This window comes from Eucalyptus grandis, chromosome 11 (assembly GCF_016545825.1).
Source record: "Eucalyptus grandis isolate ANBG69807.140 chromosome 11, ASM1654582v1, whole genome shotgun sequence".
In the NCBI taxonomy this organism is placed as follows: Eukaryota; Viridiplantae; Streptophyta; class Magnoliopsida; order Myrtales; family Myrtaceae; genus Eucalyptus; species Eucalyptus grandis.
Genome location: NC_052622.1, coordinates 35255688 through 35272246, shown reverse-complemented (window position 1 = coordinate 35272246; position 16559 = coordinate 35255688). Strand labels below are relative to the sequence as shown.

Here is a 16559-nt window from a genome sequence, read left to right as displayed (position 1 = left end):
ATTTTTTTCCTCTTAAACTAGCTGCAACAATTGTAAACAATGCTGAATTGTTGGCTTCAAATCGGTGGGCGCAACTCGTAAGAGAAGAGAATTGGGTCTCCTGGACCTATGTCTTTCTTTTAAGGGCCCACTTGTTACCATCTTCGACATTATGACAGGGACTCTTCAACTACCACCAGCCTCGTCACTGGGGAATCTTTGACATTTAGTTCCCTTGGCCATTGGCTGTTGACTTGACCATATTTGTGCAATGGCCTCTCTAGCTAATCATCTTCATATCATTCTCATGGTAACAGCCTCCCCCTGATCAGGGCTCAGATTCATCAAGATTTCAACCTTTGTCACTACAAGACGATGCCAACCTTGTCCAGTCATGCACAATTCATCACTTGTTGCGACCGGGATTATGACAGAGCGAAAGAATTGCAGGAATTTGATGAGACCAAGGCCGGAGTCAAAGGCCTTGTGGACTCTGGCGTGACCAAGGTCCCCAGGATCTTCATCCACCCGCCCGAGAACTTGCGTGGTTTGTCGTCCAACTCGAATGGGACTGGCCTCCAGGTCCCGATCATCGATCTAAGAGGCTGTCGGGATTTTCGGCGGCGAGATGTCATTGATGGTATTCGCGAAGCATCGGAGACATGGGGGTTCTTTCAGATGATCAATCACGGGGTTCCGCTCGATGTGATGGACAGCATGTTGGAGGGTGTGAAGAAGTTCCATGAGCAACAAGTGGAAGCGAAGAAAGAGCTGTACTCCAGAGATGGGACGAAGAGAGTGAGGTACTATTGCAATGGAGACTTGTTCCTGTCAAAAGCAGCAACTTGGAGAGATAGTGTCATATTTGATTTCCAGGATGGTGTCCTCGACCCAGAGGCTGTTCCTCCTATTTGCAGGTACATGTATGACTTATGAAAGTTAATAATTGAAGTTGCTACGAGAGAAATGAGAACAATTTTGGGCATTTCTTTTACTCAGGACAGGTTGGGGTCCAATAACATACTCTGTATTTTCAGAAATCTGAAACCAGGTAAATTAGATCATTCAGTGTATGATGCATTTCCATACAGATCAAAGCTTGGTTGTGGAAAACTCGTTAATAACCTTCGTTTTAGGGAGTGCAAAAGTTGTTCCCCAAGTCCAACATGCATTTTTTTTTTTTCCCCAAAAGAAAAGAACGCATATAATGCTATAAACCCTGACACTCGAAACTCGCACACGGTGATTTCATTTACTCGTTTGCAGGGAGGCAGTTTCCAAGTTCGAGAAACATATCGCGGAGCTGAAGACATCTTTATCCGAACTATTATCAGAGGCATTGGGCCTTGGTTCTGATTATCTCAGTGGCACTGAGTGTATGAAATCGGAGACACTGATGGGCCATTACTACCCAGCTTGTCCTGAACCGGAATTGACTCTCGGCACGCTTAATCACTCGGACTTATCGTTTCTGACTCTTCTCCTTCAAGACCACCATGGTGGCCTCCAAGTCCTCCAAGAAAACCACTGGGTTGATGTGGTTCCCGTGAAGGGAGCACTTCTAGCCAACATCGGAGACTTCATGCAGGTAAAGAAAGGTCCACCTTCTTTCTGACCTTATGTTTTCTGGCCTACATAGCAAATATGAAATTGACTCCAGATATGTCTCTCTGGAGTCAATTTTGAACGCCCTTCATTACATCAACGACACAGTGAGTCCAGATAATATTTTCTAAGCGACCAATCGAATGTAGAATGAACTTACCACGATACCCTGAGTACTTGACAAGAATCATAAGTGAAATAACAGAGCAATGTTGCGGCATGAAAACACACTGCATTCTATGCCTAGCTCTTGGCGGTCATCTTTACTACGTCTTTAGAAGACATAACTCCTTTTCTGGCCTAACATGATGGTTGCAGCTTGTTTCCAATGACAAGTTCAAAAGCGTGCAGCACCGAGTACTCGCTGGGCGGGACGGACCGAGGGTTTCAGTCGCATGCTTTTTCACCTGGAGCCGGATGCAAAAAACCAAACCCTTTGGGCCAATAAAGGAGCTTCTCTCTGAAAACAATCCACCCATATACAAAGAAACCTCTCTTTCGGAATACGTCACCCATTATACTTCCCATGGCTTGAGTGGCAATTCAGCACTTCCTCACTTCAGGATAAGTGACTCCAAATAGAGCAGAGTTGTGGCAAATCCTGAGTGAGTATCTTGACTGGCTATATCATGTATCTGAGTTTGTGGCAGGACTTCGTAACTTCCTTTTTCGATCTGAGCAATAAAATCTTCCTCATCTAAAAGAAATCAATGCCAAAGTTGATTCTTCTGATGCATAGTGGAATGTGGATAAGTTCTTCAAATGCATCGAGTTTCAGATGCAAAGGAAGATTGGTCGTGATGAATCTACAATATTGAAAAATCTTTTTCAGTCAAATCTTTTTGTTACTAGCTCCAGGAAATGGAAACTAGCGTGTCAATCAATTTCAATCAATTTCAGCCAAAATTTTGATCTTGAAATAAGTGATGGAACCTTATGAAAAGGTGCTGAACATTTGCTTAATTGTTGTGCAACTTGATCAGTAGAAATTGATCGTCAACAATTTACATCATATTTTTTCTAGCATCAATAAGCATGTTGGCTTCAAGTTGTCGAGTCAGTACAATTGCCTGTATTAGACAAATTCTACAAGTTCAAAACTTGATTTCATGACAATTTGATATTGACATTGGAAAAAGAGTGCGAATTGTTGAATCAAATTTGCGCTTTTTCCTTAAATACTACCACCATTCATTGGAAAATAGTTTTGGACATACCTTCACCATTCGCCTTTTCCTTCATGAATCCATGATTTTCTGTTTGCATACAAAATGCGAAGTATCGTCCTTCATACCACCCACAGATTTCACCCCCAAATCCTTCTCCTGGGTGAGAACAGAACACAATGTCGATATGTCAATGGGTTCAGGTGACTAATCACATGCAAATCATCCTTGGACACCATTCAGTTCACCACTGCGCGCACATCATCCACAAGAATGCCCAGGGGACCATGAACTGAAAAGAGAGTTGAGTACTTGATGCATGTATTTAGTTGCTAGCGTATGGCACATGTAGCAGAAGGAAACGAGGACCAAATGCACATCTCGCAGAATCCGCCCTCAATGCAATGGCATGTAGCAGCAAAACAGATTGAAGCAAGAAAAGCCGAAACATTTGAGCATTGGTAACATCATCACTCACGTCACGATAGGACTTTCAACTCCCAGTGGGCTCTAACATTGCAGAGTTTTCAGGAGGATGTGACCCGTGCAAACTCAAACTCCATTCACGATACCTCACTGTTGTAATAAGGTCAACACCCATCGTCGCACATGAACAAAACATATCCATATCTTTTCACCATGTGCTTTTGAGACACCTTATAAGATCGTCAGCCCAACCTCCTAATTGCTTTTGCTATCTCAAGAACATGACTGCACTCTTCAAACAACATTTGCACACATCAACTGCATTCGGATGGTACTGATAAGTTATTAAAAAATATATTTGCGGACCACGAGGAAATACATAGGATTTTTTTAGGAATTGAAGCTCCTTCCCACCACTACCCACTTCATTTTGAAATACATGGTAAAAGCAGTTATTATTTAACCGCATTTTTTTTTTTTCTGGAAATAATTGTTGACTTTCCTCCCCTAATCACAAATGGTATTAAACAAGATCTCTACAAGATAACATGTCCATACCTCCGCAAGCAGCTGGCCCTTTCTACTAAGATTGTTGACCATGATTGATGACGCCTTGAGATGGCTGGCCACCTCCCTGCTACGCACCTAGTCCTTTTTCTGGAGGATCCCAGTGTATCTGGTTTATTGTGATGAAGCTGTAAAATTCACAATATGTTCAGATTAAATCTCATTTAAAGATCTAGCAGACGTGCAATGTGCCATGGACATCTAATTGAACTCTGAGGGTCTGGAAAGAAGTATTATGCTAGGGTGAAATATGATAAAATGACCTAGTATAGATTCCTAGGAACATGAATATGTTAAAATGAGCTGACAAAAAAAGCATGGTAAGAATAATATTGTTATGAACATGACTATGAACTAGTTCTTGATGGGGACATGGACAATAGGAAGATGCTCTCCAATTATGTCTTAACCTAGGTGGCGCCGGAGACAGTTGGAAGTCTAGATTTCAGAGGTGTTTCATGAACTAGTTCTTCGCCATTAAATGCATCCATAAAACTAGCTGCAAGGCTGATGAATCTGAGTTTCATGAAGTGATTGCGTAGACCTCGCTGAGACATGAAAATCTGATGATGCTGAGAGGATTTTGCTGCTCAAGGGGCCGGGTGGGTGCTTCTGATATATGAGTATGGTCTGAAAAGGACTCTGCTAAGCTTTTCGCATTTGAAGGAGAGGGACAGTGGCGCCCTTGGGTTGGTCCACAGGAGTTCGATCGTGAAGGTAATCGCTAAAGGTCAATAGTACTATCTGATATTTTCCTTTTTGTTTCATCAGAATGGGCTATCTAATGAATCTCAATCCTTAGCCCATGATCTTTCCAAGGCTCAACTTTGGTTCGGAGTTCTTCATTTTATCCTTGTGCTACAAGTTTGATAACTCCTGTTGCAGCTAGCCATTGCCTAAGTTGCCCTTTGTGCATAAAGCTTCTGTTGGAATTTGGAACTTGAATTATGGAGTTTCCAGGATGTTAGAGAGCTATTTGTAACCTTGGTAGGTTATTGTCGGTGGGTGCCTGAAGGCACATTCTAAGCACCGCTCCAAGACCTTGAAGTTGAGTAAAGTCTAATGGCATTACAAATGACAAGAAATTCGAACATTTAAAAAAAAAAAAAACCACTTCTTTACATTTCAAAAGTATATTTATTATAGCTTAATAAGCGCAGTCAGCATTTTTAAATGCTAGTGAGAAACCTTCAAAACAATACCTCTAGTACCAAAATCTTCTGATGCACCTTTGACAGTACCTTGGGCCGCTAGTGAGCAGTAACCAGCTAGAGGGCCATGAACTTAGTAATGGCATTACCAAGTCATTTTGGGGTACTAATTCAGGTGGTCCAGGACCTTTCTCTTTGGATAGAAACCTGCCGTTGTTAATTTTGCTGCATAATAATTATTGCCTGGTCACTGCCCTGTCATGTAATAATACAGGGTAGTGATTGTGGCGTTCGTATTGCATAAGGTGACATCAAATTTATTTGTTTATCTTTCTTTGAGTTGGGGATCAACTGATCTTCATCGTCTTCTGCTTGCAAGTTGCGGCTTTTGATTTCGAATGATCTTACCAAAATGATATTGCCTATGTGCATGGTCATAGACCAGTGATGACAACCCGTTGCTCTATGACTCTGGTCTCCACAGGCTACTCACGCGCAGTCGTTGTGTTCTCACTGCTCAAAGCTAGCGCTGCCGTGGGCAACCTAAAGCCAGAGTAAACGTCTGCGGGGCCGGTTCATGGATAAGAGTGAAGTCTATGAGGTTGGAGTGATTGTTTTCCAAATGCTGTGGGGGACGCAGAACGTAGATCACTCCAAGCATCTGGCTACTGAATCATGCAGATTTCAGGATTTCATCGATGCAAATATCCACGAAAAAAGGTTCTTCGAGTACGAGGTGGCTAAACTCGCGAGAATTGCCTCTTGCACCAACGAGTATCTCTATGATAGGCCATCCGTGGAGTCAGTGATTCACGAGCTACGTAACGGGCAGCAGCTGTCTCTGAATGACAGGCCTTATTTGATACGTGTTCCAAGACCTGTTTCGACGGTTGATGGTGAAAGCTGGGCTGAAGAAGCCAACTGTGGCCGATGTAGTGACCTACCGGCTTCGACATTTTTTTTTGTTTTGGTCCTTTGCCGTAGGGCTGTGCTTTCTTGCGTATGTTCAAGCCTGTTGCGGACGCATTGCTTTAGTTTGCGCTTGTACAAGTGCTTTGCGAAAAATTCTCTTCGGGAGTAGGTACATTTCGATTTTAGATGTTCGATATTTCTCGCGACGCTCTGCAATTGCGTAGGTGAAAATCGCTGAGTTTCAACGCCTGACACTAGCCTTGTTGCCCTGGTATTTTAAATGTGAAAGATCGAACGATAGTAGCTAGTTAATAAAAGTGATTTGTTGTTGAAAAAAATAAAAACGATTTGTTTTTCATTGCTGATATAGAGTCAATCCTCGAAAATGGCAGTGCCCTTAGTTTATTGTGTGGGCCGGGGCCATGTTCTTAAGTATTGGATTGGATGTTTCATTAAACTAGAAACTCTAATCCAGGCACTTGATCACCATGAGACGATACGAGTCCCTTTCGATCTGACCATACATTGGATGGCAACCCGGCGCCTACTAGCTCTCCTTGTTTCTGCAGAATATGAGGTCCTGTTTATTAACATTTCTGTTCCTCCATTTTCCTGTTCTTTTGTTTCTTACAAGAGAAAAAAGAAAATAGATCCATTTGGCAATATCAGCTAAGCTTTCTATTTCTCGGACGGATTAGTGGCCGGCGAATAGTTTTGGAACCAAAAAGAGAAGTAGAAAAAGCTTACCTTTTTGTTCCCGGAGCAAAAAGAGAATTAAGTTCATTTTAAAAATACAAACCCAATATAACCTAATGCTAGTCTTTACACAATTAACATAAATTCCAGTCTCTAGACCTGATACGAGTCCCCATGATTTGGAATAAAAAAAAAAAATAAAGAACTTAGAAATTTAGGAAAAATTTAAAAATTAGATTTTGAGTAATTTTACTAGATTTTAGTGCTAGTTCTAGTTTATAATTAGTTTAGTATGTAAAAATGTGAAAATATTTGGAAGAAAATTGGAATCAAAATTGAATAAGCTTTCAGGGATTTAAGATATTGATTTTTGAATGCCATTTTTATTTAGAGACACCCCAAGCACAGTTTGTTCTTCTACTTGTTAAAAAATTTCAAAAAGTCTATGCACCTATTTATTATAATGCCAAAATATTTTACTACCAACCTCCTCATATTGATCCAAAAAAAAAAAAAAAAGGGCATCCTCATATTGTAAGTTATAAACCATAAAACTCTTTAGTGCCATTTCTAGCCAACCATCCATCTTTGACTTATTATAACGTTGGATTTACTTAGGTAATCTTAGAATATCTTAATTAATCAAATCATTACAAAAGTTCAGTTTTATCTAAACATGAAATGCTATGTCTCCACTAACATTTTCATAATTAAATAAAAATTTGTGAATAAAATTTTTTAATGTTGTACCTAACGTTTTTATTTTTTTCTATTCTAGGGATATAATTTTTTTGAGCTTACCAAACGCGGTTTTTTTGTTTAAAAACTTGTCTAGGGAATAAAATAGAAAAAAAAACTATTTCTAAATAGAAATCATTCCGAGAATAGAAATGTTACCAAATGTACTGTAAATGGTCATATAGCCTCACGAAAAGGCATGATTCAATCACCTTAATAAGTGTAAAATCAATACTAGATTGCAATATCCCCAATCCAGTATATAATAAACCCATGGTATAAAAGACAAGTCAATCTCATCTCAATAAAGGTCGGGTAAGATCAATCAACAATATCAAAACAACATCAATGGTCAATTCTATGCTCATATAATTAGTCTATTCTATTAATCAAACTAGTATTCAGTATCTAACTATGTTAAGCCCCCCATGACAAAGATGACAAAAATTCTTCTCTTGGTTAAGTCTTCACTTGTATAGTTGGTGGCTCAATCCATAAAGACATGTTGAGAATAATATGTAAACCCAAAAACCCCTTAGGTTCAGAACACAACGTCTATGAGCATCAAACACATACTCATCTTCCAATAACTTACAAATCAAATCCAAAATCCTTCACATTAACCAAATTACACTTCACAAACCATGTTCATAAATTAGTTTGTGAAAATTTTCGCAATTCGTTTCAAAAACCATTTTTCAAACCATTTATAAGCATTCAAATCAAACCATTTCAAATTATTAAAATCAACTTAAATTATTTTAGATACCATAAATGTTAGCAATCCCCGATCTGGTTTTATACAACAAATATGCTCTTTAATTCTTACCACATTTGAAATATGAGCTTATAAATTCCAAAAAGAGATAAGCACTATTCACTTGAGAAAACATAAACCAAACTAGGAAAATTATCTCAAGCCGACCAACTTGAAATCCTATTAATTAAACAAAAAGTGATAACAAAACTCAATAAATAATGACCTCAACTAAGAGTCAATTACACAACGCTATTTCTAAGGAAAAACATGAGTTGACAAAAGACTTCAAGAGCGGCCAATAACTACTAATGCTACAAATGGCCCCGACAAAATTTCTCATGCCATATGTCTCTATCAAACTCTTACCATATCCGAAATATGAGCTTATAAATTCCAAAAAGAGATAAGTGCCATTCACCTAGGAAAACATAAATCAAACCATCGGAAGTTAGCTCAAGTCAATCAACTTGAGATCCTATCAATTAAACAAGAAGTGATGTCAAAACTCAATAAATAATTACCTTAGCTAAGAGTTGATTACACAACGCTATTTCTAAGTCAAAATATGAGTTGACAAGAGACTTCAAGAACAACCAATAACTACTAATGCTATAAATGGTCCTGACAAACTTTCTCATGCCATATGTCTCTATTGAACTCTAACCACATTCGAAATATGAGCTTATAAATTCCAAAAGAGATAAGTGCCATTCACTGGGGAAAGCATAGACCATACCAAGGAAGTAACCTCAAGCTGACCAACTTGAAATCCTATCAATTAAACAAGAAATGATGTCAAAACTCAATACATGACGACCTTAACTAAGAGTTGATTACACAACGCTATTTCTAAGTCAAAATATGAGTTGACAAGAGACTTCAAGAACTGCCAATAACTACTAATGCTATAAACGGCCCTGACAAACTTTCTCATACCATATGTCTCTATCGAACTCCAATTCTAGTGGGCTATTATTATCAAAATAAAGCCCTTTTGAAGTACGAGACTAGAAAAAGTTGAACTCAAGAAATCCTGCTCTAATACAATGAATATTTTATAGAACTATTTCTAATTGTTCTAAAATTTGAACTGCTAAATAATTGCATTATTTGGTACTTAAATCCTTTAACATTTAGTGAGCACTATGAATCACGTTGATTTGGCTTGCCGAGATCTCCTAAGCATGCATGCGCGAAATCCCCTATTTCCTATTTTCTTTCTTCCCTTCTTTCTATGCATTCCCTCTTTTATATTCCAACGACTGGGGCTCCATAGCGACCGCCAGCTTCTTGTCTACGGGGAATCTTACACCCTCTCTAGCTAATTGTCTTCATACCATTCACATGGTCACGGCCTCACATTGAGCAGGGTACATATTCATTCAATCATAATGTCACACCCCGATTCACAAGAAAAAGGGGCATGACACGACCGTCCTTTTTCCAAAGGACGTAGCCTCAACATAATCAAAATTCAACCCAATATCAACATAAATACATCCACACAAGCGCGCACACACACATATATTTGACAAAAGGGGCACTTGGTTATAATATCAAAGTATATCTATAATCCACAAAAATCAAAACATAAACCTTCTACAAAGACTAACTTATAAACCTATTAACTATGCACAAGTCATATCAAAAAGTTTCCGCCACAAAAGTCCTCCCCGAATGAATGCTCATGCCTACTCGCGACTTGCTGAAGAACCTGAAAAATAAGTATAAGAGAGGAGTGAGCTACCACGGCTCAATGACTAACACATTTATTCTAAGCGGATCAAGAAATCATTATGCATATTTAAAACACAATCGTAACTCACTTTAACATAATATATAATCATAACTCAAATACCGAAAATACCAATGGTTCAGTCCATTAGTCAATCTCATAAAACATGCATCAATGATCTATTCCATTGATTAATCTCATTAAATCACATCGATGGTTCATTCCATCGACCAAACTCAAATCACACATCAATGTTCCACTCCATTGACCAATTCATGCTCAAATGTCTAACCATGGTCACGCGTAACACCTATGACAAGACGACCAAAATTTCGCCCATGGCAAGGTCTCCACCTATTATTAGCTAGTGGCTCGGCCCACAAGGATATTCTGACTAGTATGCACATACCCACACATTCACAGAGACATATCGAGCACCAATCACCAATCACAATATCCAGTATTCCAACATCAGAAAGAAAGTCATATCACAACTCAAAATTTGATATATAAATAATCAAAACATTCTCCAAAACATTTCAAGATTCTTTCACAAAGAATTTCACAAATCCTTTTTCAAACAACCATTCAAATCGAAGTCAGAATATAACTCCCTTCGAACAACAAAAATGGCAGTAATAACTCGATCCTGTTTTATGCAACAAAATATGTTTTTTATCAACTCATAGAATATTTAATCCACCATGTTTTTCAAAACATGAGTTTAAAATACAAAGAAGAAATAGTGCCACTCACCTGGGAAAAGCCAAAAATCAACTACAACGCTCGCTCGAATCACGCACTTGGATCCCTAACAATTAATGGAAAAACAGTATCAAAAGGCCTAGTAAAAAGGATATTCGTCTAACAACTCGTCTATACTAGGTCTATTTGTCAATAAAACGACACCTATGCACCACAAAAGCTCACATTTAGCGGAAACCCATAATTTCCCACTAGATGCAGCCCATGCGCCAACGTCATCACGCCATAACTTCCTCCACAGAATTTCGTTTCAAGCCGTCTTATAGTCTTTAGAAAGCTCTCTTAACGTACAACAACAACCCTAACTCAGCCGCCCTAAACAGACCGAAAACAACAACAAAACGGCTCGAAGCTACTGTTCGCATAAAGTACCAGAATGTGCCCCCAACTTCAAAATTCCGTTCTGGACAAACCGCAAACTCAAATCACAATTGTAAGATGCTATAGCTTCACAACATCCCAAAGTACCATTTCTACGAAAATATACAGCTCAACAACTCAAAAATCGGGTTTTGAGAAATCTAAATTTTGAGCCCTAATTGCGGCGATTGCTTCAAGTGATTAAAGGCTTCAATTTCTTACCGACCTTGCAAAACACACTTGAGTCGGCTTTGTGAGGCGTCTGCGCCATTTTTTTTAATTTTCTTTTTCTCTCTTCTCCTTATTTCTTTCATTCCCTGCTTCTGCTCGTGCTCTTCTCTCTCTCCCTCTTTCTCTCTTTTTAAAACCCAGCCGAAGGTTCCACAGTTCTCTTCAGCTTCCCTTTTATACTTTTCAAATTCTTTCTTTTCCTTTTATTTTATTTTCTTTTAAAGCCCATATATTACACATAATTAAGACATCAAACTTCGTTTTCGCAAGATGAAGCAGACCTTGCCCAGTCATGGACAACTCATCACTCCTTGCGACCTGGATTTCGATAGGGTGAAAGAATTGCAGGAATTCGACGAGACCAGGGCTGGAGTCAAAGGTCTTGTGGACTCTGGCGCGACCAAGGTCCCCAGGATCTTCATCCACCCCCACGAGAATTCGCACAGTCTGCCATCCGATGCGAACGGGACCAACCTTCAGATCCCGATCGTCGATCTAAGAGGCTACCGGGATTCCCGGCGAAAAGATGTCATCAACGGTATCCGCAAAGCATCGGAAGCGTGGGGTTTCTTTCAGATTATCAATCATGGGATTCCGCTCGATGTGATGGACAACATGTTGGAGGGCGTTAAGAAGTTCCATGAGCAACGAGTGGAAGTGAAGAAAGAGCTGTACTCTAGAGACGTTGAGAAGACAGTGAGATACTTTTTGCAGTAGAGACTTGTTCGTGTTAAAGCAGCGGCTTGGAAGGACACCGTCGTGTTTGATTTCCAAGATGGCGACCTAGAACCAGAGGCTGTTCCTCCTATTTGCAGGTATGCGTATCACTTTTTAAAGCTAAAATTGGAAGTGCTACAAGAGATGTGAACAGTTTTGGCCATTCCTCTTACTAAGGACAGGTCGAGGTTCAATTTAACATACTCTGTATTTTCAAAACCCAAAACCGTGTAAAGCGGATCATTCAGTGTGATGCTTTTCTATACGGTTCAAAGCTTGGTTTTTGAGTACCCTATACCAGCCTAAGTGATAGTTGTGGAAGAGTAAAGGTGTTTCACAACTCGAATATGCATTTCTTTCTATAAGAAAGAACGAATTCTTTGCTACAAACCTGGATACTGGAGACTCACACAGTGCTTTCACGTACTCGTTTACAGAGATGCAGTTTTCGAGTACGAGAAACATATTGCAGAGCTGAAGACATCTTTAGCCGAACTATTATCGGAGGCATTGGGCCTCAGTTCTGATTATCTCAGCGGCGCTGAGTGTATGAAATCGGAGACAGTGCTAGGCCATTACTACCCAGCTTGTCCGGAACCAGAATTGACTCTCGGCACGGTTAGTCACTCGGACTTATCGTTTCTGACTCTTCTCCTTCAAGACCACCACGGTGGCCTACAAGTCCTCCACGAAAGCCACTGGTTTGATGTGGTTCCTGTGAAGGGAGCACTTCTAGCCAACATTGGAGACTTCATACAGGTAAAGAAAGTTCCAACTTTTTTCTGTACCACTTGTTTTCTGGCCTACATGACAAATATGAAATTGTCCTCTAGATATGTCTATCTGGAGTCGCTTTCGATCGCCCTTCATTATATCAGCTGCATAATGAGTTGAGACAGTATTTTCTGAGTTACCAATGGTAGTACGAAACTCCGCCAATACCTCAAACATTTGAGAAGAATCATAAGTGAAATAACAGAGCAATCTTATGAGGAACGACTCCATTTCAACTCTTGATCTTAAACAACCACGTCAAGCGCTAATTAGAGGACAAAACGGAAACACACTAATTTCTATGCCTTTCTCTTGGCATCCATCTTTACCACAATCTTTGAAGTCATAACTCCTTTTCTGGCCTAATTCAATGGTTGCAGCTTGTTACCAACGGCAAGTTCAAAAGCGTGGAGCACCGAGTGCTTTCAGGGCAGGTCGGACCGAGGATTTCGGTCGCGTGCTCTCGCCCCAAGCAAGACAGGAAAACAGACCTCTTGGGCCAATAAAGGAGCTTCTCTCTGAAAACAATCCGCCTATATACAAAGAGACCTCTCTCTCGGAATACGTCGCATGCGCCAGATCCCATGGCCTAGCCACTTCGACACTTCCTCATTTCAGGATAAGCGACCCCAAATGGAGAAGAGCTGTGGAAAATTCCTGAACGAGAGTGTCATGACTGGTTCTATCGTGTATCTGAGCTTGTGGAAGGACTTTGTAACTACTGGTTTCGGTTTGTGCAATAAAATGCACTCGTCCAAAACAAGTCAGTGTCAAAGTTAATTCTTCTAATGCAAAGTGGAGTATCAGAGTCACTATATTCTTCAATCGATTGGCATTACGTTTTGGCGCTTATCATCGTCTCAAGCTGTAGTTACATCTTCAAGCACCTCCAGTTTTAGATGCGATGCAAGATTCGTCATAATTAATATCGAATATTGAGAAAAAAAAAGAAAGAGAGTTCACATCTTGCAATTAAAATTGCATAAGTGAATTTAAAAGATTGTAATTTAGTCCTTGTACTTATTAATTTTTTACCCATCAAGTCTCTTTTCTTACCAACTCCACCAAATCGAAACCAGTGTCTCAATTTGCTGCAGCGGGAAGTTTGATGTCAAAATAAGTGACGGAACTATAGAATGAAATGCTTCCTCTACCCGGTGATGAGAGTATCTTTCGTTCTGAGTCGAAGTGACTGACACCTACCGGCTCTCCATGTCGATGTGATTGGCACCTACCGGCTCTCCATACCGGCTCTCCATGTCGATGCGATTGGCACCTACCGGCTCTCCATGTTTTGCAGAATATCTATGGTCATGTAGCCTCGCCAAAAAGAAAACTCAAAACGCCTTAATGGGCTTCAAAGTTTCCCTTACAAAGATGCAAACCTTGCCCTGTCATGGAGAGCCCATTACCTATAGCGGACCACACTACGACGGAGCGAAAGAAGCAAAGGAATTCGACGAGACCAAAGACGGAGTCAAAGGCCTTGTAGACTCGGGCGTGACCAAGGTCCCCAGGCTCTTCATACACCCACCCCAGAATCTGCGCGACTTGTCCCCCGACACTGATGGGGCTGCCGCCGGCCTCGAGGTCCCAGTCATTGACATGATGAGCTATCAGGATTCCCGGCCGTGAGACTTGATCAACGACCTCTGAAGAGCGTCGGAGATGTGGGGCTTTTTCCAGATGATCAACCACGGAATCCCGGACGATGTGATGGATGGCATGCTGGAAGCTGTCAAGCAGTTCCACGAGCAGCCTGAGGGCGTGAAGAGAGAGTGGTACTCAGGAGATGATGCAAAGAAATTTAGGTACCACAGCAATGGAGACTTGTTTAGGTCCAAAGCAGCAACTTGAAGGACACCGTGTATTTTGATTTCTCGCGTGGAGTGCTAGACCCAAAGGCAGTCCCTCTTCTATGCACGTCCGAATCATGATTGATACACTATTTATATCGTCTTTCTATGTTATTTTGAAAGGGAAAGAGAACAGTTTTCGTTATAAATTCAATACAGTATCAGGGCAAGATATCTCGTTTTTGATGCTTCATACTTCTTTCATCTATTTATAACTTCCCCTTCTGTATACGCTTGGGTTCAATTATTATTTCCACATGTATTTGGACTCCCACATGTTAAGCCTTCAGTCTTCCTGGAGGACTGTGCAGATAAGAACGTCCGAATTGCGTCATACACTTTCATTGTAAACTTTTAGGACGTTTGACTGTTCATTCGCATTCTAACACCGTACGAGCCCTCGGTCAAATTTCTTCCCTCTTCCTTCATTTACCTAACTCTCTTATCTTTCATTTTACGTACAAAATAAATGTCTATTACTTCAACAAGCATAAGGTGTTTTCGAATCCCCGAACACATCTTCAGTGGGTCAAGAGTCCATTGTGAAAGTCTCGACAAAACCAAAACCAGAACCGCAACCATGTACTGTGTTAAAATGAGAAGAAAAGGAAGATGCGTTCATGATGCTTTTTCCGCTCCTCTGCAGAGAGCCGGTTTTCGAGTATGAAAGACACATTGAAAAATTGAAGATATCTCTGTCTGAACTGCTATCCGAGGCATTATGGCTTGATTCAGACTATCTTGGTGACATTGAATGGATGGAATCCAAGAGAATAGCAGGCAATTACTACCCAATTTGTCCTGAGCCAGAGCTAACTATAGGCACAACCAATCGCTCAGATGCCTCATTTCTCACTCCTCGTCCAAAATCACCATGGTGGCCTCCAAGTCCGCCACCAAAACCAGTGGATTGATGTGTGCCCAGTGCCTGGAGCAATCCTAGCCAACATCGGAGACTCCATGCAGGCACAAAGATCATTCACATTTGTCATTTACCACATATGTTTCCAATTCGAATAAGGTCGAGTTATATTTGTGTCAAAGAATGATTCTCCTTTTGCCTGATTTGTTGATGCAGCTTGTTAGCAACGACAAGTTCAAGAGCGTGGAGCACCGGGTCCTTGCCAGGAAGGCCGGGCCGTGGGTGTCAGCCGCATGCTTCCTTGTACCAGGAGAGATGCAGAAGTCGAAGCCGGATGGGCCAATAAAGGAGCTTCTCGATGAGAACAATCCACCCATGTACAGAGAGACCACTTTCACAGACTACCTTAAGTATTACTTCTCCAGTGGCAATGGCGAGAATGGTGAATCTGTACTTCCTCATTTCAGAATAAGCGAGTCCAAGTAGAGAGTACAAAAATGTGTAAAAGCTTCATTGAAGGTGTTGGTGTGCACACGAAATATGACGGCTTAATCTTTTCATTAGATATATTAACAGGACCACAAGTGAAAAAAACATTCAGAGAGCCACATTGGACATAAGACTGAAACAAGAAATAGCCAAAATATGATCGCATGCCCTTCAAGCTGTGAAAACATTTGAATCTCTTTGACCTCACTGTGATGGTAACTACTACTCTTAAGTTCTAAATGGGTAACGAGTTTCACCATCTCTTTAGATTTCATCCATTAGAGCTCTCAAAGTTGATGTGGCGATCTCTATAATGACAAATTTAGGACTGTTAGCTTGTGTTATGGCATCATATTTGATTTTCCTCTCACATGTCTTGCTTCTTTCCAAACTCATTATGATGGCATTGCTTTTGGTAAAAAGAAGGGGGCCACAACTTATCAAGTTGTGTCTATGTTCAGTTTGTCGAATTAAATTCGAATTTCTCTTGATAAATCCACATCAGGTTCAATTCGATTATGATTTACTTGCATGAAGTCCACTTGTGATAGACACACTACTTATTGTACAAACTTTGAGGATCGGTCTCAATATACCCCAGCACTAAACCTTGCGATCCAAATTGAGTGTTTTAATTGACCAGAGAGCTCTCCTTTTAGTGTCTAGAAATTTGATGACTAAACTCTGTCCGCTATTTGTCTTGCCCCAACTTTACAAGTACAAGGAAAAATGGCACGGATATCCTTATTCCTGAAGGATGCAGCCTCATA

The 16559-nt window shown here is 40.4% G+C and overlaps 2 protein-coding genes and 1 long non-coding RNA gene across 3 annotated transcripts; all 3 read left to right on the top strand.

The window, feature by feature from the left end:
* The first annotated feature begins 225 nt into the window (after positions 1–225).
* LOC104426588 (1-aminocyclopropane-1-carboxylate oxidase homolog 1) lies at positions 226–13407 on the top strand. Its single transcript, XM_039304845.1, is given in 4 exon segments — positions 226–896; positions 12246–12567; positions 12963–13064; positions 13067–13407. Coding segments are annotated over 4 exon segments (1143 nt in total). The 5' UTR covers positions 226–354; the 3' UTR covers positions 13244–13407.
* LOC120289630 lies at positions 5158–6000 on the top strand. The gene is made up of 2 exons (XR_005547738.1): positions 5158–5199; positions 5379–6000. It is a non-coding gene; the product is annotated as an uncharacterized LOC120289630 (long non-coding RNA).
* An 843-nt stretch (positions 13408–14250) lies between the features above and the next one.
* LOC120289907 (1-aminocyclopropane-1-carboxylate oxidase homolog 1-like) lies at positions 14251–15786 on the top strand. The gene is made up of 3 exons (XM_039305301.1): positions 14251–14393; positions 15085–15343; positions 15517–15786. Exons 1-3 carry the CDS (start codon positions 14251–14253, stop codon positions 15784–15786), a joined length of 672 nt encoding a protein of 223 aa, XP_039161235.1.
* Positions 15787–16559: the final 773 nt, after the last annotated feature.

Coding starts and splice junctions, on each gene's coding strand:
- LOC120289907 (XM_039305301.1), top strand. CDS start 14,251: ATGTGGGGCTTTTTCCAGATGATCAACCACGGAATCCCGGACGATGTG. Junction 14,394..15,084: donor GATGATGCAAAGAAATTTAG/GTACCACAGCAA, acceptor GCTCCTCTGCAG/AGAGCCGGTTTTCGAGTATG. Junction 15,344..15,516: donor CAAGTCCGCCACCAAAACCA/GTGGATTGATGT, acceptor TTGTTGATGCAG/CTTGTTAGCAACGACAAGTT.